The 24913-nt window shown below is 34.6% G+C and overlaps 1 protein-coding gene across 1 annotated transcript in view; it reads right to left on the reverse strand.

Annotated features, from left to right (window-relative positions):
- Positions 1 to 24913, reverse strand: part of CCDC73 (coiled-coil domain containing 73) — a 65729-nt gene that overhangs the window by 6072 nt on the left and 34744 nt on the right. The window contains exons 7-14 of the mRNA XM_059709213.1: positions 20987 to 21122; positions 20681 to 20760; positions 14924 to 15052; positions 14188 to 14247; positions 12303 to 12407; positions 6900 to 7010; positions 4484 to 4670; positions 1893 to 3374 (exon numbers count right to left, since the gene is read on the reverse strand). Coding sequence (XP_059565196.1) covers positions 1893 to 3374; positions 4484 to 4670; positions 6900 to 7010; positions 12303 to 12407; positions 14188 to 14247; positions 14924 to 15052; positions 20681 to 20760; positions 20987 to 21122 — 2290 coding nt within the window. The remainder of the gene's footprint in view (positions 1 to 1892; positions 3375 to 4483; positions 4671 to 6899; positions 7011 to 12302; positions 12408 to 14187; positions 14248 to 14923; positions 15053 to 20680; positions 20761 to 20986; positions 21123 to 24913) is intronic.

Genomic DNA, 24913 nt, shown 5'->3' on the forward strand with positions numbered 1-24913 from the left:
GCAACAACTGAATTTTATTCTCCAGGCACTCATTTTAGTGGCTGAACTTGTTTTACTCTGATTCTATGCTTTTGTATTTAAAAAGTAACAATTTCTATTTTCTTTTTACTTTGATCTTTTTATAGTTTTCATAGACTTTGCTTTTGCATTAAACATCTCATTTCAGAAAATAAAGTTTTATTGCTATTTCTAAAACCTGATTTCACATTAAAATGAGTGAAATGGTATAAACATCTTATAAAACAACATGTTATCCTTATTCCCCAGTTACTACACTGCCTGTACATGTAAACATTTATATAGTGAACATCTTACGAATTCAGATTAAAAGAAACTGGCCATAAGATACCCAACAAAGGGCTGCCTAGTATTTAATAAACAAAAGTAATGTAGAGAAACATGCCTACTTCGAAGTTTAAAAAATATTTAAACTTTTATGAGTTTGACGACTTTACAAGTTGAATTTTTATAGAATTTCAGACATCTCCCCTTCCATTCTTAAATTTATATCACTGAAATTTAATTTAGAAGAAAGGAACTGGGATAATATGGTCAACATTAGACCAGATCCTTGACTAATAGCATTTGACTAACCACAGCATTTGACAGATAAGATTAATAGAATCTGAAGTTAATACGTTTTACTAGGAAAAATTAGATTTTGTGAATAAGGTTTTCCAGTGCTTTGGTGTTTTCTATTTTTCCCCTATATCTCCATTCATGCTAGTAAGCAAGAAGTACTTAACTTTGCTTTTAGTTCCCAGTTTTTCTCCCAAGTTTTCTCTTTCCTTTTAAAAGAATCATGTTAAACTCGGGGCCAGGCAAAGCTACCCTTGTAATATGCATTTCTTTTAATGGGTCTAACTGCATATTCTTAAACAGGTGAAGTCACTTAAAATCTAAATCTTTAACAATGTAAACTTTGTGAGACTGCAAATGGCAAAGTTAACATTTTCCTCATGATCATACTTCTTAAACATCTCCAAGTTATGTTTATACAGCATCTACATGTTAATATGAAAAATTTCAAGTACTCCCAAGTACAGAGTATGAATCTCAAGTACCCATTACCCAGCTTCAATATCCATCAATATTAAGTCATATGACTTTGATCCATTACCTTTCCCCCTATTTTTCTATTGTGTATTTTTAAAGCAAAACTTGGACATTATGTTATTTCATGTGGTAGTTTTAAATAATAGTCTGAAATATTTAGCATTTTAGTGTATTAGTAATATAGGTACATCATATTAAGGGGTTCAATTTAAAGTGTTTCAATGACAAATAGCAATGATATGAAATGTAATCATGCTATACCTTGAGATTGTCAAACAAAAGCTGGATTTGTAGTGCTGGTGAAGAAACAGAAAAATGAAGGAAAGGGAGAAAACGGGGAAGAAAGTGACAAAAGGTGGTTCTGAGGGAGAGAGGTGGTGGTGATTTTTCTGGGGTGTGTGTGTGTGTGTGTGTGTGTGTGTGTGTGTGTGTGTGTAAGGGATAAACATGGGCACTGGAAGAAGCCTTATCAACTTCTCTGCATTTGCTCTAGAAAGTAAAGACCTCAGATGAAGTAGCAGTTCCTAATTTAAAATTAGTTGCCTGGACCTGTGGTTGTTTTTGTTATTTTCAGTTCCTTGGGTTTTTTTTTTTTTTTTTTAATTTCCAAAATGCAATTATGCCTCAGTATATGTTGACAAAACTGGTTCAGATTTAGGTGAAAAATCCATTTTCATCTAAATAAAGCCTTTACTTTTACTATATAGGGAATATTTTAGGTTTAGGAAAAAAATACTAACATGTTTTCATTTTGAACATAATCTGGAGAATTTTTACCAAGAATACTAAACAGAAATAATAAATTTTTAAAGTAAACATAAAGCTTGTTTTCTTACCTGGCCCAGTATCCTTCCTGACATTTTTACAAAGTGTCATTGAAACAATCTTTTCGTTTTCTGATGGGCCTATTGGTCTCTCGTTCAGCAACAAGGGAATGCCAGAAGTTGAAGTGCTCACTGTTTGACTTTCATTTTGATTTACTTTTGACCAAGAACTGGGGTCTAAAAAATTCACATATACTGGAGTTTTCTCAGTTTTTTTATCTGAAGTTGAAAGATCAAAGGCTGACTTTCCACTTCTGTTTACTAAATCTCCAGATGGCTTTATGTGAAATGAACATGATTCTTCCAGCTGTCCTTCACTGTAAATTTTTCCTGAAACGATGTCATTTAATGACTCTGTTTTCTCAGTATTACTTAACAATGTATGCTGTCTTTCATTAACATCCACAAACAGGAAAAGGTCATTTTTTGTAGCTTCAGTTAACTGATTCTCATCAATGTGACTCTCTTTACTGGAAAACTGCATTTCTGTGGAAGTTTTCATGTGAACAGAGGTTTTCATATCTTTGGCTTGTGAGGTATGTATATTCTCATTGTTAACTTGAAGTAGAGAAATGTTCATACTGTTTTCTAAATCTCCCAAACAGTCCTTAAATGAACTTTGTGAGTCATTCAGATTTTTACATACAGCTCTTTTCCCAGGGCTTGAGTTTGGTTTCACCAATACAGGCATCATATTAACATTTGTATCTGAATTCTTAAGAAATACTTTAAGATTATCACTGAAAACTGCGGATGAAATGGGGTATTCAACTGCAGTGTCATAGGGAATAGTTAGTCCAGGCTTCTCTGAAGTATCCTTACAGATTTGCTGAACATCTGAAGTTTGTTTAAGTGGTAGTGTGCTGCACTCACTTTTATTATTTACCAGTTGTATTTGTTCTATTTTACACTGTTTATCATCTAATATAACATTACTTGAGTCATGTAAATTGTATCTTTGACACTGAACAGGATTATTTTTTACATCCAGAGATGAATCCAAATCTATTTTGGCTTGGTCACTGTTTGTAATTGCCTTCTTTGTAGCATTTTCTTGAGTCTCTGGAAGCAATCTAAACCGTTGTTCAGAAACATCTTTTTTATGATTTGTACTGTGAGCCATCTCATTTAAGACACTGTTAAATGATATTCTGTTACTTTCAACCTCCAGATGTAAATCTGGACGGTGAACATCGAATCCTTCAGTTCTTTCTAGGTGTATGCTGTCTGTTTCTATTGATATATCTGCCTCTAAAAAAGAATTATTTGGTGATTTAAATTCTGTGGATTCATTGTCTCTTTCCAAGCCCATCTTGTCTTTTATTTCTGTAGTAGCTGCTTTTCTAAAGTCAGTAACATTCAAGGTTTGTCCTTGACTAATTAATTCTTTTTCCATGCAGAGGGTTTTGCTTACAGAGATTTCGGTTTGCTTCTCATCTTGAGGTACACTAGGATCAATTTCATTCTTGGAGATTTTTTCAGTATGCTGTATATCTGTCATGATGAGAACACAGTAAATTTTTATACACTACAACAAAAGTACTTTTGGTTTAAAACAAGACACGTTGAGGGTATTATAAAAATGGTTTTTATTTCTCTAGTCAAGTCCATATAAACACAGAGCTGATTCGATAAAATCAATTTATCCTAACAATTTATACTCTTAATTTCTATTACTACTTAGATCCAGAAATTGCTAGCTGGCTTCTTCAATACTCTTATCACTTTTTTAATTTACTACCTTGTAAATATATTTTGCTTTTGGAATACTTTTGGCCAAGTGTATAAAATGTCTACTTAAGACATTAATTTTTATTCATTTGGGTTCCAACCATAGATTTCAAAAATTCAGTATAATTACAATAATCTGGAATATAAAGTTCAGAGCTTGTAGGGCTTTTTTAGTCTGACCATTCTCTCTACAACATCTCCACCAAGTGGTTGTTCGGCCTAGTTTTGAACACTTTCAAAGAATTAATTAGTCAAGGACAAAACTTGGACTGTCACTGTCTTTAAACAACTTTTTTTCAAGCTGGATGAATTAGTAAATTATTTGAACAGTTTTAGAAAGGCCATTTGATGTAACGTGCTCTAGGTCTGGTCATCAGAAGGTTATTGGAAACCCACTGGACATTCTCAGCAAAACAGTGAAGGCATAAACCAGAATGCAAAAAGGAAAGAAGTGATGAATAGGCAGAAATGTACTTTCCCCCAAAAAATATTGACTGTAAAGCAGTGGTTCTCAACCTGTGGGTCGCGACCCCTTTGGCGGTCGAACGACCCTTTCACAGGGGTCGCCTAAGACCATCCTGCATATCAGATATTCACATTACGATTCATAACAGTAGCAACATTACAGTTATGAAGTAGCAATGAATAATTTTATGATTGGGTCACAACATGAGGAACTCTATTTAAAGGGCCAGAAGGTTGAGAACCACTGCTGTAAAGAATAGCACAAAGGGACCCTGTTTTGTTAAGATATATACAAATAATGTATTTCTCCAACTACATTATAAGGTCCTCAAAGCAAAGGGTATAACTGAATCCCTCTACAAAGCTCAATATACAAATTAGAAAATATCAATATAATCTTAGGTTACCTTCTATAATGATTTCTTCTGTAAGTGGTCCTTCTTTCTTTTTCTCCTTTTCTCTATATTCAGTATCTAAACAAAAATTCACTTTATTTTCTTCCCTTATTTCTTGCCTAGAATTGTATTTCTGTGTGGTGTTTTGTAATTTTCCCATTGACATATCACTGTTTTCAGTATTTACTTCTGGAAGATTCTAGTGTAAAATGGAAAAGGTTCCTTTAATGTAAAAACAGATTATTTAAAACAATGGGGGGGGGGGGATGAGTGGAGAGGGGAAAATGGGGGACATCTGAATACTTTCAACAAAATAAATTTTTTTAAAAAGTATAAAACATTTAAATTGTGCTGATAAAGTAGGATTACAACTAAAATACAAAAAATTCTGAATAATCAACTGAAGACTAGCTGGAGAGAACCCTGATAAGCAGTGGTGCAAAAGGGCTGGCCGGGTTCCCACAGACAGCAGACAAGAAGAAGAAATAAAAGGCATTCAAATTGGAAAGGAGGAAATAAAACTCTCATTCACAGATGACATTAGATATCGTACACAGAAAACCCTAAAGACTCCCCAAAAAAACTATTTAATAAATGAATTTGGCAATGTAGCAGGATTCAAAATCAACACTAAAAAAACGATGGTTTTTTTTGTATATACCAATAATGAACTCTCATAAAGAGTAACAAAAACAAACAATTCCATTTACCCTTTGCAACAAAAAAAATTGAGATACTTTTATTTGTTGCAAAAAAATTAAGATACTTAGGAATAAACTTAACCAATGAAGTAAAAGACTTGTACTTGGAAAACTACAGGATGTTGAAAAAAGAGATACAGGAAGATATAACAAGCGGAAGAATATACTATGTTCATGAATTTGTAGAATTAGCATCATTAAAATGTCCATACTACCCAAGGCAATCTATAGATTCAATGCAAACCCTATCAAAATACCAACAGCATATTTCACATATCTAGAACAAATACTCTAAAAATTTATATGGAACCAAAAAAGACCCCAAATAGCTGCAGCAATCTTGAGAAAGAACAAAGTTGGAGGATCACAATACCAGATATCAAGTTATACTACAAAGCCACTGTAATCAAAACAGCTTGGTAGTGGCACAAGAACAGGCATATAGGTCAATGGAACAGAATAGAGACCCCAGAAATCGACACAAGCCATTATGCTCAATTAATATTTGACAAAGGAGGCAAAAGCATACAATGGAATCAAGACTGTCTCTTCAATAATACATGGTATTGGGAAAATTAGGCAGATACATGCAAAAAAATGAAACTAGACCACCAACTTATACCATACACAAGAATAAATGCAAAATGGATAAAATACTTAAATTAAGTCATGAAACCATAAAATTCCTGGAAGAAACCATGGGTAGCAAAATCTCAGACATCTCTCATAGCAGTATGTTTACAGATACATCTAGGGCAAAGGAACTAAGGAAAAAAATAAACAAATGGGACTACATCAAAATAAAAAGCTACACAGCAAAAGAAACCAGCATCAAATTGAAAGGGTAACCCACTGTATGTGAGAAACTGAAAAATCAAGAGTTACATATATAACAATTTATATTAAACAAAGTCACCTTTAGTGAATTTTATCAAGTTGGTATTTAAATATAAAGTATATTAGTATATTAGATTAGTATAGTATTAGAATAACATAGTATAATTGGCATAATAGTCTAAAATATAATCTTTCCCAAAATACAGATTTCATAAACTCATAAATAGTAACTTCTATTGTGTTATTCTTGTAAAAGAATTGAAAGGCAATGAAATAGATATTAAAATAGAAAAATCAATTTTAGGGTTCACCAATTTTTAAAGTGAACCTTTATATTACTAATTTACACTTTTATTATCTATTTCACTAATATTAACATTTATTAGCAAACATGTGGTTTAAGAAAATAGCCGTTTATAACATCAAGTCTTATGATAAAATGTTAACACTATAGAACTCAACTATTATCTACATGTTCTAAACATGGCTTTAATACATCTCAACACAACTGCTGAGGAAAGCTAAATAGATCAGCCAACAATAATATCTTATATAATTCCTTATTTTAATAATTTACTACAATATTATTGACTTTATGAAAAGGTAAATTAATTTTTGTTACATATGGGAAGTCATTCAATTTACACACACACACACACACACACGTGTGGTTTTTCATGCATAAAAGCAATACAGGAAATCTTATTAAATTTAGCTTTTTAAAAAGCATTCAAAAAAAAAAAAAAAGCATTCACTTCTTAGAAATATAAGTGCAAGAAGGAAATGTGTCTGACTATTCCTACATTATTTTTGCGATATTTCTTTTGCATTTAATAGTTATTTTAAATGTCTACAACTATTCAAAATATTTAAATATTTAATAAACCTACATGCTTTCCCCCAGTTCTTAATGCTTTCTCTTGCTCATTTTGAAGATTAAGGAACTTTTCTTCATTTTCTTTTAACTTCTCCCTTTGCAGCTCATTATCTCTTTCAAGGGTCTGCAATAAAATTAATTATCCAAAAAATAATCAATACCACATTAATGAATTTTGATGTGTTTTATGTTGCTTAGACCTTTGCTTCTAACATGCTGCAAGTGCCATACAGATCAGTGATAATGTGCTATCTCAACAATAATTTTCATAAATTAACAGAAAGGTGCTTATAGTTTAGTTAACAGGAAAAGAGGGGGAGGTTATGAAAAAGAAATGACTATAAAAGGACATAAAAACATTGCCATTATTCAGTTTCACCACATAAGTTTTAATGTACTGAAAAAGTAATATAAACTACAGCATTGAAAAATATGAAATGTAGCATAATCCAGCATATAACACTACTAAAAAATTTTAACTACCACAGAACATTTTTCCATATCTGTTTATTTTAGGAAGTAACTGGCTAGAGAGCCCTTAAATACAATGTTAATTTTTAATTTCAAATAAACACATTTTAAGTAGAGTTTTAATATTTACTCTATTAATCAATTACTTTATAAAATAACATAATATAAACACCATCACACTACCCTCTCTCCCCGCCCCCAAAGAAAACCTTTAAAGACTAAAACCACTACTGTTTTCTAAGACACGGGTTTTAAAGCTATTGGTATCAGTGTCACCAATATTATTAGGTTTCTCTAATGTCTGCCGATAATCCAAATGAACCTCTGTAAAAAGACAAGTAGTAAGAACTCTACCTATATGTCTACTGTATCTGGAATTTTTAAGTTCATTTGTTGATCATTATTAAAGCTATCTATGTACATTCAGGGTAAACATTTCCAGCCACACAAAGAAAAGGTAAGGTTTTCTAATTCCCTCTTCAGAGGTAACCACTCAGGCAGTTTCTTGTGTACCCTTCCAGAAATTGTCATATAAGCATAAAGAATATAGTACTATATATACCATATTATTCTGCATCTGTTTTGAAAAAATATGTCTTGCTTACTTTCCATATCATTATATATTGACCTATCTCATTTTAAAGGCTTCACAGTGTTTCATCTATATAGAGTTCTCAATTATATCTAAAATGTCAATCTGCAGGCAAAATTATGGAAACATAATTTTACAATTTTAACATAAAGATTCTCCTCTAGCTCATAAAGAACTAAACATTTAATGAGCTCCTAATATGTGCCAGATACAGATACTCTTATATGCTCTTATGCTATGGTAGTGAAAATTTACTGTTCTATTGGAAGTTATACTATATCAAGAGATTATTTGGTACTGGAGACCCAGTGCGCGAAAATTAGTGCACTCAGGGAGGCGGGTATCCCTCAGCCCGACCTGAGCCCTCTCACAGGCCAGGAGCCTGCTCCCTGTGGGCCTAAACCGCAGTCTGGCCTCCCTCTGCGGGAGGCAACCAGGTGGTGATCAGGGGACTGCTGTGGCCGCAAGCGGCTGGCCCCACCCCCCATAACCATCCTCTCCCTCTGCCCACTGGCACATGCCTTGGCTGGCCTGGCGCCACCTGCTCGTTGGCCCCGCCTCCTGTCAACTGGTTATTCCGCTGTTTGGTCGATTTGCTTATTACGCTTTTATTACATAGGATTGTTTGCATCTGGATTAACAATCAAAAACCCCAGCTGAAAAAATGGATATTGTGGAAAGTCAAAATAAAAACACCTGTTAATATTTTAATATATCCCAAACTGAGTAAATTATCCTGGTTAATACTATGATTATGGCAGCAAACTAAGTAAATTATTCTTATTAACACTATGCCTACGGCAGTATAACTATACTTATATCTGGACTAAACTATAATTAAATCATAGTATAAAATATTCTCCATCATGAGAATTTATTTCTCTATGCTCCAAACTGTACAATAAAAATGTAAGACAGATGGCAGCATTACCGCACAGTGCTGAAACACAGTAGGCCATTATGAAGAGTAATGATCCCTTTTAGTACAGGTGGATTTAGAATGTTCAAGAAAACACTTGATATATCTATGCAGCATAATCCTCAGCAACAGTTCTACATTAATATTTTCTTATGCTATATAGCAGTGGTTCTCCAGCACCAGTCTGCAAACAAGCACTGATTGCAAACAAGCATGGCAAAATTTCACTAGCCATGGCAAAAAAATGTCAATTGTAGGGCATCATGTCTTTTCTTGTAACAGACTCTCCTTTTACCTGAGATTATATTCTTACTATACTTTTAGTGTTAAAATGTTCTCTTTCATAAAATGAAAAAGATGATAGATGGTATTAGTTATTTTTTAATGTCCTTATTCAAATAAAAAGCTGACAATTCTGTTTTTGCCAATACTTTGAAATTTTACTATATGAAATCTAGTTTCTCTCTATATAATAAAGGCGCAGGTAATAATGGTGCTAGTTAAAGAGAGGCATTTGGAGTACCCAAGATTTTAGTAGTGTCATTAAAAGATCCTGGAACCATAGTTACAATCATCATGAACTCAAACACATGACTGACACTCTCTCTCTCTCTCTCTCTCTCTCTCTCTCTCTCTCTCTCTCTCTCTCTCTCTATATATATATATATATATATATATATATATATATATAATTGTAACTACTCCAGGCTCTGTAGAATTCAATGATACATAAGCATTGGATTTAGAATGCATGGAAAACAATTTAAAAGTTGTGGTTTTCATATAATGAATCTAACAAAAGTGGCAGCTCTCACAGGCCTAGGAAAAATACTAACAATGTAATGTAGAAATAGTGCTGGAATAGAGTCAGGACAAATATTTAATCCTGGTTTTGCCACTAATTATGAGACTTTGAACTACAAGCTTATACTTTCTGGATCTCTAGCTCATCATGAAATGATGATTAGACTAGCTAATCTCTAATATTTTGTTCATCCTAAAAACTGAGGTTTCAACTCCTTTAAGTGGATTAGAAGACAAGTCTGATAACTGCTACTCATAAAAAATGTGGATAAACTACATCACATATTTCTTGGGAGGAGGTTTAACATATAGAAATGGTTCCAAATTATCCATCTGTAGGGTGGATGGAGAAGGTATCGGGGATACTTGCTTATACCTGGACTTTCAGAGAAATGATTTCTACTTGTCTTTTATTTGAGTGGGTGAAGAGGTTAAGAGGAGGAAGAGGTTTGACTCAAGCACACCTCTTCCTTCTTCCTCTTCTAGGTCTAATTCCTGCAGAGGCAAGAGAAATAAGGAAGGCAAAACTTTCTTTGCATGACTAGTCAAAAAACATCAATGATGAGATAAATCTTGCACTGCTAAGGTTAGGTTTGGTTCCATTCAAAGGTGATGGACTCAGCATAATTTGTGAGGCGCGGTGCAAAAATTAAAAAAAAAAAAGGGTAGGGGAAAAAGTGCTATTAAAGATATTACAAAAGTTGTTTTTTCTTCATGGTCCTTCCCTCCTCCCTTCCTCTCAATCCCCATCAACCTATCATGGGGCTTTTTCTTTTCTATTTAATGCCATAGTCCCTGAGCAGAAGGATACTCATAGGGCAAATGCAGATCCTCAAAGATGCCTAAAGCCTTGCCACTTGACTCAGCATAAGTACAAGCTACCAGTTACTGAATTCTACCTACTGCAAGTGGCTGGACCCATGTACTATGTCCTGGCTGTGGGTGAGGGAGGTCAATCTCCTGTCTCATGGGCCCTTTGCCCAACCCATGGCAGGTGGGTAACCCTCAAGGGATTGCAACTGCCAGGCAGAGATGCACCTCTGTACCTGAACTGGAGACTCACTTCCTGCCAAGTCACCTATCTAACATGCTAAATGCCAAGATATTAGCAACCCAGGATACAGGATGCTGCAGGGCACATGCACTCCACTCAGACTCTCCCTCCTGCATCTGGGCCTCCAGCAGGGGTATAGGGCAACAGTAGAATACAGGCCTCTCACCACCAATGTGAACTAGTTGCAAGTCTCGAGACAGGAGCAGGGAAGATGAGGCCAGGCAGGGCCCAGGGCGCAGAAGGGTAGAAGAGCCAGCAGCCAGGAGGTGGTCCTGGGAGGCTCAAGCTCCCAGTGCCATCATCAGACTTAATTTACAAAACATACATTCAAAGATAAAAATTCATTAAGATTTGAAGACAGTAACCACAGAACACTAAACCTGAAGCACAAGGCCCTTCTGAGACTGGGTCCATATGCAACTGCATTGGTTACATACCCATGAAGCTGGCCCTGGTCTCTGCTGATGGTCTTTACACAGGAGGTGATTGTAGTTTTCTTAGGAAATGTTCAGCATCACCCTGGATTCCCAAGAATCCCTTTAGAGGGGCATAAATCCTTCTACTGGCCACCCCAGTGGAACAGGTACCCAGCTCCTCCTAAGCTGTACATCCCATCACTTGGCTCAGTAGCAAACAGGGCAGTTCCTACCCTTCCACTAACCTCCGTGGTCCTTCCTGTGGATTCAAGGCACCATCAAAGTTCTCTCTTCTGCATCCTTCCAGGTATGTTCAGTATTGGAACAAGCATAATACACTTCAAGCCCCTTTGGCACAGATTATTCCAAAGACTTTCCTCCTTGAAATTTCTAGACCATAACTGAGCATTAGTCTGCAAGTTCTTGGTACACTTTCAAACCTCAAGAAACATGTCAAGTCCTTCCACATCAACTTATCTCACTCTACTGGCAACACCACAGTGAACATTAAGGTTTCTATCCATCTAAGAAACAAGAGGGCAGTCTGCCCTTCCCCTTTTTATACCACAATCTTTACAAGTGATTTTCCTATAGACTCCTTCACTTAGCTTTGTGAGGGGAAATGGGTGCTCCTCCACTAGGAATGCAAAAAAAAAAAAAAAAAAAAAGCTGCTTATTGAACCCTCACTCCCAAACATCAGTGACCATAACTTCTTCCCCTCCTCAATCACTTTCTTACATATACTGGAAAGAGGATGAGTGAATGTTGAGGAAACAGGCCAGTTCTATCATACTAGTATTTCTGTAAAGAGGGATCTGTACCAATTCCTAGGAGCTCACTGATTGCTCCCTTAGAATATGGTGTACTTGTTGTCACCTTATTTTCAGTTGTGATCTTGGCTACAATTCTAAGACACAAAAAAATCACATTCAATGTATTATAAAATTAAATCAGATATGATACAATTGAACATTTACCTAGTGACTTCAATGTTTAAAAGTATGCTCTTTACTTTAGACATTGATAGCAAGTTGATTAAGGAGGCCATATCTTGTTCCTAAAATTTAAAATGATCTCGATAAAGTTAAACAGATGACTGCAATTAAACAGGCAGAGCTCATTAGATGGAAATATACTTTAAAAAATATATAAATATAACCTGATTATTTTCTCTTTGCACCTTCAATTCTGCTTCCAATTCAGTATTAGCTTGGGTCTGTTGCTGGAGTAATTGCTGCATATGTTGAAAAGAAATGATGATATCCTTTAAAAAATATATAAACATATTAATTTTAAAAACTTTAATAGGGATGTTTCTCTTTTACAAATATGTTTTAGTTTCTTATCTTCATAGTTTAATTTTTTTATTGTCTAAAGTTTTACATATGTCTTCTTTTACCCCAATTAACCTCTCCCCCCCCCCCAACTCCAGCCATTCCCACCCCGGGCAAGCCCCCACTGCCCCAGTGTCTGTGTCCATTGGTTATGCTAATATGCATGCATACAAGTCCTTTGGTTTCTCTCTCACCCCCCTCACAGTTTAATTTTAACACCATAATAAAGAATATACTGAACAAAGCTAATGACACATTTTACTAATTTAACATCTGAATGAACTTATATTACATGATTTTTTACAAAGTACCATTTCCAAGAGTTCCTCAAAATAATTAAAGTTCTTTGAAATGGACCATGGATTCTGAGACACTATTGCAAAATGTGAAGAATTCAAGACTAAAACTTTTGTTGGCTTGCCCCCAAACTAGTAAACATATCCCTACTAAAATGTCATATGACCAATGGCCTAGGATGCCATGGAATGCATTCAGAATCAAATGGAGGAAAAGCAAAAGATAGAAAAACAAAACAAAACAGGAATTTTCTTTCATATACCATTTTTTAAAAAAATAGATTATAAATACATATTTAAATGAGTATACTATCCCATAAACATATGTTCTAAGCATACATACATTTCAATAATTATCTGCCAGAGTATCATGGTCTAAAATATCAAGGAAAAATTGATTTATTTTTATTCTTTATTTATTTAAAAATATTTAAATGTAATATTTTTTCCAATTTTACTGAGATATAATTGACATAAACAATGTATAAGCTTAAGGTGTCCAAGGTAATGATATGATACCAGTATATATTGTGAAATTATTACCACAATAAGGTTAACATCTCTTTCAGCTCATATAATTACCATTTTGTGTGTGCGTGGTGAGAACATGTATGATCTACTCTCCTAGCAAGTTTCAAGTATATAATACAGTATGTTAACTAAAGTCATGCTGTACATTAAATCCCCAGAAGTTGCTCATCTTATAACTAGAAGTTTGTAACCTTTGACAAACATCTCCCCATATCCCTTTATTTATTTATTTATTTATTTATTTATTTATTTATTTATTTATTTATTTATTTAAATCCTCACCCGAGGATAATTTTTCCTATTGACTTTTAAAGAGTAGGAGGAGAGAGGTGGGAAAATAGGGAGGGAGAGAGAGAGGAAAACATCCAATGCGACCAAGGCCAAGGCAGGGAAGAACCTGAAACCGAGGTATATGTCTTTTGGTCCTTGGGCTGATGCTCTACCAGGGGTGGGCAAACTTTTTGACTCGAGGGCCACAGTGGGTTCTTAAACTGGACTGGAGGGCCGGAACAAAAGCATGGATGGAGTGTTTGTGTGAACTAATATAAATTCAAAATAAACATCATTACATAAAAGGGTACGGTCTTTTTTTTTTTTTAGTTTTATTTATTTCAAACGGGCCGTATCCGGCCCGCGGGCCGTAGTTTGCCCACGGCTGCTAACCACTGCACAACCATCCAGGACCCAATTTATTATTTAATGGGAGTATGTAAGAGACCTGGCTCAAAATGTGCATATTTCTCCATTTAATACTCACTAACTGAGGGCTCTCACTATGTGCTAGGAACTGACTTAGGCATGATTTCATCTGTTATTTATTTCCCACATTGTATCTGGTTTTAAAAATATTTACTGACTTCCAAAATATCTTATGATTGCTTGCCTGTTTTTCTTCTTGAATATGAGTAATCTCTTCTGTTATCTTCTTATTTAATTCCAATTCCTTAAAAAATTTGAACAATTTTATGTTATGATAGAAAATTCAGCAAATTCTACATTCAATTCAGTGCTCAACAAATTTCGGTGGGTCATGAGTGCTAACGTCTGTCTGCTGTTGAAGCAGTGACTCTAGTGAACTAAAGATGGTATTATATAACCAATATAGGCTGGCACAGACTTATACATGTCCATGTTCAATTAACAGAATTTCTCATCTCCAAAAACTTTTCAGGAGACACCACTATACCCTAAGACAGTGGTTGGCAAACTGCGGCTCGCGACCCACATGCGGCTGGCTCTTTGGCCCCTTGAGTGTGGCTCTTCCTAAGCCTTAGGAGTACCCTAATTAAGTTAATAACAGTGTACCTACCTATATAGTTTAAGTTTAAAAAATTTGTCTCTCAAAAGAAATTTTAATCATTGTACTGTTGATATTTGGCTCTGTTGACTAATGAGTTCTGTTGACTAATGAGTTTGCCGACCACTGCCCTAAGATAATCTGACACCATGTTAAAGTGCAAAGAAAATTACTATGACCAAATTTTATTGTCTTAAAGCCTTGCTGATAATGGCAAAAATCTAATAATTAAAAAGACTCATACTACTGTTTCTCTATGTATATTAACTTTACAGAGAAGGAACATTTTGGTATTATAATCATGAATATATCAATTAAATACCATGTTGAGTCTTTCTTGAAGTTCCTGAATTTTTTGTTCTTTAATTGTTAAATTGATGTTTTCTTCTTCCATCTTATGTTGCCATGTGACTTTGGACTTTATCAAGTCTGAGGTTACTTTTTTTAGTTCCTTAAGTAACATGAAACAAAAAATTCAGTATGCATATTTCATCAGAGCAAGGTACTTTTCTGACAGTTTAAAAGCCAATTTTAAACCTATCAGTATAATTTACAGTATTTCATATATCAAGATGATACTACTCCCAGGTCCAACAAGGTGTATTTCCCCTAGTTCTATTGCAAGGTAATTAGCCAAGGGGAGAACATTATTAGTGACTATGGAATATGCAAACACAATGGCACAGGGGAAGAAAGCATGATCTTTGCTCTTAAAAGGAGCATGGTAACTAAATGCACTAACCAACCATAAGTAGAATATTTTCTTTCATTACTCATCCAACAAAAATCTTCTGATATAAAGAGATGATTAAATTCCCAAGTTCATTAGCATCTAATAAGAAAAAATTTGTGTAAGAAATAATTACAATATAATGAGATGAGTGCTATATTTCGGAATGCAGAGAAGCAGGAAGAACACAGTTGGCTGAGGGCATCAAGAAGGCATTACATAGAAAAGTAGTAGTTGAATTAAGTCTTTAAAAGATAAATTTGCGAAGACAAAAAAGGATTAGATATTCCAAGCAAAACTATTCTACATGCAAAAATGTACAGAAACATGGAAGATTTTTCAGGGAAACAAAATTAATATGATATGGCTAGAACTCATATGTTATAGCTAAGGGGGAAGAATAGAATATTGGTAACAGTGGCTAGAAATTTGGCAGAACCCAAATATTGAATGAAAGGGATTTTTAGGCCAAACTAGAGTTCTAATTTTATCCTACAGGCAATGAAGTATTAACCATTGAAGGATTATGAATAGAACAACATAAAAAGATTTGCATTTTAGAAAAATAATTCTAACTTATAGTACAGGATAGAATTGAAGAGAATATAAAAGAAGCCTTAATTTGTGAATTTACATGTCCACTGAGATTAACAGATACCATCCAAATACATAAAATCCTGAAATAAAAACTTTTCTTACTATACCTGTGTACTTACTTGTGTACTTACCCTACTGCTGTCCTCTGTATGCTGCCTATGTTAAATACTCAAAGATCTGATTTTCACATTCTTTTAAGTGTTTTTAATTTTTAGTTAATCCTCACCCGAGGATATTTTTCCATTGATGTTTTAGAGAGAGTGGAAGGGAGAGACAGAGAGAAACATTGATTGGTTGCCTCCTGCACAAACCCCAACCAGGGCCGGAGAACCTGAACCAAAGTACGTGCCCTTGACTGGAATCGAACCTGGGACTCTTCAGTCCACCAGCTGACGCCCTATGCACTGAGCCAAACCAGCTAGGGTTGATTTTCACATTTTTGACTACACAGGATCTGAACTCCCTTTGGATTTTAGGAGCTCTACAATATAAGAGCCCACCAGAGAAGTCAGAAATGTCAGCTTTATAAGCATGAGACGTGGCTCTGCTGATCAGATGCACCTGTCTTGAATACTGGATTGGGAACGTGTATAACAAAGAACAAGAAGTGTTGCAAATCCATTTGTTGGTAGACAGCAGGTACGTGCTAGGAACTTCAAGCTTCCATGGAAAACATTGATACCATTGCAGCAGGTAGCAGCTCCCACTATGGTCAACAGTGATATACAAACTGCAGTGCACAGTATTCAGTAGTGGAAGTTGGTTTTATGCTGTGGTCTTGGATACTGCACAGCTTCCCTTGTTTCTGAGTCTAAGATGACCAACATCCAAATTCCTTTCCTGACAAAATCATCTTACAACTGAGAAACTTGACTAATATACTTCAATTTTTAAAAGGCTACATTTTTCAACAACTAAATACATGGAGCTGTTTTATCAGCCACATTTCATAGGAGATTCTCTAAAGTGCATCAATTCCTATTACAATCATTGTTATGAAACAACAGAGATGTGGGAAGGAGGAGGTGGGGTGAAAACCTAGTATGTGACTGTCAAAAGTAAAAACTAACTGCTTATGTCTTCTACTCTTATATATTAATTACTTAATCTTAAGAGCATAATAAATTAAGAGACCTCCATGAAATGATTTTCCACTGAAAATATGCTTGTGATTTTATAGCCTTTATAGCTTTTAAATATCCTGAACTTTTAGTATTGTCTGTTTTCTAACTATTTTATTTAAAACTGTAAGTGCAGCAAATAAACAGCACATGCTTTGATCTCATTAAATTACAACTTATAGTTCCTAGAGTCATAAATATTGTGCCCTTTTCTCCTTTCCCCCTCCTTTTCTGGTATGGGGTAGTCTGTTAAATATCACTATCTCCTTGAGTGCTCTGACGTTTACTCAGACAAACAGCAGAGGTTATGAATTCTGCTCACAGATAGTATCGGGAATTCTTCATGATGGCCATAATAGTGAACCCAGCATTCAGACCTGGAATACCTACTTTAATCTAACAACTAAGTTTCGTCTGTTTAACTTTGCTCCACAAAGATAGAATCCCATCTTATCACAAACCAATAATTTAAATGCTCTGGACAAAATCACAAAACAGTATAAAATAAAAATAAAATTATCTCTGGGGCAATTAATGGTTAAAAGTTTTAAATAAGTGATATAACCAAAGCTACTAAACTTAATTAGCTTCTGAAAAGGAAAATAAAAAAAAAGACAAGAATGTTTCTTAAAGTTAAAAATCAAGATTACTTTTAAAAATACAAAATTTTTATAAATAGATTGTTTGACATATTAAAAATTGTCTGTTAAATGTATATATTTTTAAATTATCCTTTCAACTACTTGGATTTGGAACTCTCAAAGTTCATACAATTCTCTCACTTTTTTGGCAGCATGGTCACTAACTGTAATGCTTTCTAGAGCGACAGAGGCCACCAGGGCATGATACACAGTACAATCTGGTAGCCCCGGCCCAGGCTCCTCTGGGGAAAAAGGACAAGCATGCTCATGAGACACAGTTTCACTTGTGCCTAAAAAGAGACAATTTTCATCCTTTTACAGAGATCCACTAAGGCGTCTATCTCTCCTTAGATTTACATGAGCCTCGTCTCCATCTACAGGTCAGTCTTAAACTATACATTTGAAATATAAGTTTATTATGTTATAAAGAAACATTTGTCTCTAGTAAAGAATACATAAGTTAGTATGGAAATTTATGAGGCATAATCTTTTCATAATGCAAAAGCTAACTGAATTAATATTTTAATATAGTCATCAAAATTAATTATGTAATAGCTTAAGTTATTGATCAAAAATATTAAATCAAAAATAAATGAACCAAAGAGCGATCACTGAAAACACAACTACTCAGCGAGTATTTAGCATTTGAAGTTTATACTGACAAAAATTAGTGGTCTTAACTGTTTTTTGATTTGAGACTACAGACAAATTTTTCAAATTGCAGCTTTTCCTCTTCATATGTAAAAGAGCCATTTTTAATATTCTAGGATGTGACCGAAAAGAAAACGTTCAGATGCCAATCACAAGTTTAAGCACTTCTGACTGATCAGCTACAAACAGAGATTCCTAGGACACACTCCTTGGGTTCAATTAATTGATTAGAGTTGTTCAGAGACTCAGGAAAAACACTTAGGTTTACCAGCTTATCAAAGAATATAGTAAGGATACAGATGAACAGCCAGATGAAGGATACGCAGGGCCAGATTTAGGAGGGTCCCAAGCACAGAGCTTCTGTTTCTATAAAGTTTGGGTGCGTTACCCTCCCAGTACATGGATGTGTTCAACCTGGAAGCTCTCCAAAACCCATACTATTGGATTTTTATGAAGGCTTCCTCACGTAGGCATGATCAATTATTAACTCCTTTTCTAGCCCCTCTCGCCTCTCTGGAGAAGTGAGTGGTATGGAGGAACAGGGCTGAAATTTTCAAGTTTCTAATCATGGCTTCGTCATTCTATTGATCAGCCCCCATTGAGGAGCCCACCCAGAGTCACCTCATTAGAACAAAAGATGCTCCGATCACTTAGAACATTCATTACAAGGGTTTTAAGAGTTCTGTGCCAGGAACTGTGGGCAGAGACCAATACATATATTTTCTATTACCTCACCCTTTTCTATATACCAACAGAGAACAAGTTGAATTTGAAAATAGAAACACATTACCATTAACATTAGCACCCTACAAAATGAAATATATAAGTATCAATGTAACAAAATATAAAATATCTATGAGAAAAACTACAAGACTCTGATGAAAGATATCAAAGAAAAACTAAATACTTATGGATAGGAAGACCCAATATTTTCAAGATGTCAATTCTTCCCAACTTGATCTATTGATTCATTACAATCCCAATCAAAATCCCAGCAAATTATTTTGTGGATATCAGCAAACTAATTCTAAAGTTTATATGGAGAGGCAAACCCAGAACAGTTCATTCAACAGTGTAAGAGGATTGACACTACCCAGCTTCAAGACTTTAAAAGACAATTAAATCAGTGGAACAGAAATGAGAACCCAGAATAGACCCACATAAATACCATCAACTAGTATTTAATAAAGGAGCAAAGAAAATACAATGGAGCAAAGAAAATCTTTTCAACAAAGGGTGATGGAACAATGGGACATTCACATGCAAAAAAGAATCTAGATAACTGTATACCCTTCACAAAAACTCAAATGGATCATAGACCTAGATGTAAAATACAAAGCTATAAAACTCCTAGAACATAGAAGAAAATATAGAGGACCCTGTATATAACTGACTTTTTAGGTAGGTAAAATGCCAAAGGCACCAAAAGAAATAACTGATAAGATAGACTTTATTAAAATTAAAAGCTTCTATTTTGCAAAAGACAATGTCAAGAGGAGGAAACAAGCCACAAAGTGGGATAAAATATTTATAAAAGACACATCTGATAAAGGACTGTTACCCAACTATAGATAAAATTCTTAAAATTTAGCAATAAGAAAATAAACAACCCAATTAAAAACAAGTAAAAGATCTGAATAGGCACCTCACTAAAGAAGATGTACAGATGTCAAGTAAGGGGATATTGATGCTCAGTCAGCAATCAATAAATATCCAATGCATTCTTTCCCTTGTGATGCTCCAGCCACACCACACTTTTCCTAGTTCTTCACATAAACTAAACTCTTTCCTGCCTCAAGGCTTTTGCATATGCTGCTTCTCTTGCCTGAAACTTAATTCTCTTCCCTTCCTCACCCCTTTACCTCCAATGTAATAATGTCACCTGATATAAGGTCACTATATCATTTGCTTTTTCTTCATATCCCTTATAACAGTTTAAAATTATTTAATCTATGTGATTCGTTTTATGTCCAGCTCCTCCACTAAATTATAAACTTCAAAAAAGCAGGATGTGTTTTGTTTTCCTCATACTATATCCTCAGTGCCACATAATACCTGGCATAATGAATCACTCAAGTATTGATTGAAATGACATAGAGTGAATGCTTATAGGCTATTCATGTTTTCAGAAAAATGCATGCCACTGGTGACAGGTCAAACAATATTTCAGATAGATTATAATAAACTTATTCATTACATTTATTGGAATCATAACTAAAAATTTATGAACCTGTATTCAAAATTTTATTTATAAAAAACTATCAAAAATTTTCTAGTAATATTTTATAAACTATTTGACTATAATTTTATTTAATACTATAACACTGTATCAGCCATACCTTTTTTAAACTGCATAATTCAGATTCTTGTTTTTTATTTAAAGCTGAAAGTCTTTTGTTTAACTGTATTGCTTCCTGTACTGCAACATGAAAGACATTTAGGAAAATATTATATTCAATTTACATTTTAAAGAATATATCATTAACATGGACAAGGAAAATAGCCTCAATGCAATGTGTATGAATATTACTGAATTTAAATAAAATTCACTATTACTAATCTCAGTTAACTTCAATTTATTCATTATAAATAAGTCCATTTAAACATTTCCTATTAAATATATGTTTAAATAAGACAGCACCTACCATTTTGTTCTAACTTTCCATGACTCTCTTTTACCAATCCAAACTGCCCTGTTATTGTGGCATAGTATTTCTCAATTTCATTCAGTTGCTTCTGATGATCTTCTTTAGCCAGAAGCTGTAACTGGAGTTTTTGTTCCTATTTTGAAGAGTTGTTTTAAATGTTATACATACATAACACACACATACAAATATGCAGACATATATATTAAACATATAAAAAGTTATTGTTTTTAACACCTGTCATTAACATAAATGTGCCATGAAAAAGTATTGAGTATACCATAGGGAGGAAATATTAGCAGATATTTCTAAATCTATATAAAATTAAAGCATGTTTTCCCCCATAACAAAACAGTGACTTATGATTATATTTCTCTTGTTTACAGTTTCCTTTTTCAAAAATCAACTGGTTGCCCTAGCTGGTTTGGCTCAGTAGATAAGAGTGTCAGTCTGCAGACTGAAGAGTCCCAGTCAAGGGCACATGGCCAGGTTGCAGGCTTGATGCCCAGTTAGGGGGCATGCAGGAGGCAGCCAAGCAATGATTCTTTCTCATCACTGATATTTCTATCTCTCTTCCTCTCTGACATCAATAAAAAATATATTTTTAAAATCAACTGGTTTTATTTATTGAAAAGTTAGTGCAGTCTACTAAGCAAAGTGGGGGCAATATTAAAGCAACTAGAGGCCTGATGCACAAAGATTCATGCAACAATAGGCCTTCCTTCCCCTGGCTGCCGGAACTGCCTTCGCTTCAGCCAGAGCTGTCTTTCCTCCTTCACTCCGGCCAAGAGCTGCCTTCCGCCTTCGAGCACTGCCCAGAGGCCTGGAGCAGCCGGGGCAGGGTGGAATGCCTGCGTCGTTGCCATGGCGATGATGCAAGTGTCCTGGCCAGGCCACCACCATCAATTTGCATATTCCCTCCTTATGGGCTGTGGGCGCCGCCATCTTTGTCATGAAGTGATGGTCAATTTGCATATCCTGTCTTTATTAGATAAGGATATTTTGATAATTTAGGAAAGAATGTTTTTCTCTAAATTTGCTGGCATAATTATGATGTGTATGATCAAAATTCAGGCATTTTTTCTGAGATTAGTTTTAATGAATATAGCCCCTTCTCATTGCATTAAAAATTAAAATGATGAGGATAATATTTATCAGTGACAGGGAGGCAACATAGTATAGTAAAAAGTCTACTTAAGCTGAGAGATATAACTGGTAAAAATTGGACTCTACACACAGTATGGGCCTTCATGCTTTTAGCTAAAGGAGTTTGTTTTTACCATACTTTTGAAATATGACTTTACATTTTAAAGAAAAATGTTATTTTAATAGAATCAATAACATTTTTAAAGGTGATGATCTAGACTTAGCATTAACAGAATCATTGACTGGTTTCACTGCATCACAACTTTCATTCATTTTTGCCACATGCTTCAGCTTCTATAATGAGCAGTGATAGAGAACAGTGTAGGCCAATTGACTGACACTCAGTAATTATTTTCTGAATGAACCCCATAGAGTTCCAACAGTGGAAATTTGTTAAATTTGCCTGGCAGCCTGTCTCCCTTACCCAACAATAACACAACTTCAAGTATTTTTTTTATATATATATTTTTCCTCATTACAATCTAGTAGGGCTAAAATTTGGGGCTCCTCTTTTTCCTTAGTCAAGTGAAGGGCCTACCTTATTACCCAAAATAAACCAATTGATTTCTACCTTTTGGGAATTTAAATCTTGAGCAAAAAGAATATAACACTAAAGAAGTTCAGTGATGATCGATCCCATCCAGACTGATGTGAAACTTCTCTTCTGGGTTCCTACCTCCTGCTTCACAAACTCGGGAATTACCCTGCTCACTGCTCATTCTCAAGCCCATTCTTCACTTTCTGATTTATTGTGAGGGCCTCCACTAAGTCTCCATTTGCATAAGTTAACTAGAGCTATCTCTGCTAAAAAGCAAGGACAGGCAGTATAGAGTGGTCAAAAGATAATCTACCTATGTTTAAATAGAACTTCTGTAATTCAGTTGCTGTATGACCTTGGGAAACTCATATACCCTGCCTTTAAAATGAAGATCATTGTAGTATCTCCCTCAAGGGGTTGCTGTGAGGATAAAATAATACATATAAGGCACCGAGAACAGGACTGTCACATAAGTACATCACAGTATTTTATTATTATTCATTAACTGGTTAAAGTATCTTTATAGTTTTAATTTTTATTTGAAATAAGAACAGCCCTAATATTAAGAGAACACACATTACAATTTAAGTTGTATCTGACTAATTATCTTGGAAAATTTGTTGATAATTTTAACTTTTTCAAAGACACTTTTTAATGATTTTAAGAAAAGTGATAATATCAATGATAATGATTATGACGATCAGTTGAAAGTTTCTCATGCACATCATGGTCTTTTCAAATTTACTACTTAGTCATTTGAGTGAATTGTGCAGCAGTTATTAAAGCAAACAAGCTGACAAGTGTACTTACCTCCTGAGATCTTATGCCTACCTGAGTAGTCACTATTATCAATAACTGAACAATGAACCACATTTCATTCCTCTAAAATACCACTTAATTCTCTAACCCAGAGAATTATATTTGCTTTCAGCAGATATGAAGAAACCTCAGACAATTCCACTAAAAAACCGGTCTAAAGACATTTTTCCAATGCAAGGAATTTTTCAACTTAAATCAATTTATACATAGCCTCTATGAGAATATTGTCCCCTACATATGGATGGAGACTTCTTTAACTTTCAGTGAAAAAGTGGTGAATAAAATAGGCTGTTAATGCCTACAAACGTTAATAATCCCGATTAACTAAAAATGCTGCAAAAATCAAGTGATTTCATAGATATTCTCTACATACAGAGCTCTTATACACACAATAATTTGTGATATTCTCTACTCCAACATCCTTTCCTTGAGGCCAAAGTTGAATTCAATTAAAATGCAGTTTCATTTGTTTGCATGACATGATTCTTATTTTCACACATTAGTCTATTCCAGTGGTCCCCAACCTTTCAGACCTCCGCGGACCATGGGCTGGCGACTGCTGCTCCAAGTTTTCCTTAAACCAGCATTCGCCAACCTTTTGGACCTCATGGACCACCAGTGGCGACCGCTGGTCTATTCAATAGCCACATTAAATACCATATGAGCTCCTATAGCTTATTAGCCCATACAGGCCTATATGGAACTGTTCATACATGAATCTCATGGGCTGTCTTGATAGTGAGATGAAGAGGCCAGTTGTCAAGTTTGCCACTAACTGCATGACTGTCAGAAAATAGTGTAAATTCCTTGGGAAATAACAACAAAAAAATAGATTGGTAACACCTGCCTGAGAAACCTAAGAACACTTTAAAAAATACAAATAAATTTGTTATTCCAACTTTAATATCACATATTATGCCATAATAAAAATTATTTTATTGAGAATTTGTTCAAGCTATTTATTCTTTTACATGATTTTACTACTAAATGCAAAGAATCTGTCCACAAGAAAATAATGCCAAGATTAATTGCTTTCCAAGTACATGTGTACCTCATTTTAAACAAACTTAATCTATGAAAATCAAGATTAAAGAAAGAAAAGCTAGAACATGCATAATTAATGAGTAGGGGCATGTGTGTGTGTGTGCGTACATTAATTAAAAGCCTCAAGGCATTTAAAATAGGAATCATTTAAAAATATTTACATACAACTTTTTATTAAGGCATTACGTGTGTCCTAATCTCCCCATTGCCTCCCTACCCCCAATCGTGTGCTCACCCCCCCTAGTGCCTGTGTCCATTGGTTATGCTTATATGCATGCATACAAGTCCTTTGATTGATCTCTCCCCCCAACCCTTCCCTGCCTTCCCTCTGAGGTTTGATGGTCTGATTGATGCTTCTCTGTCTCTGGATTTGTTTTTGT

Source organism: Myotis daubentonii, chromosome 9, assembly GCF_963259705.1.
Source record: "Myotis daubentonii chromosome 9, mMyoDau2.1, whole genome shotgun sequence".
NCBI classification, from domain to species: Eukaryota; Metazoa; Chordata; class Mammalia; order Chiroptera; family Vespertilionidae; genus Myotis; species Myotis daubentonii.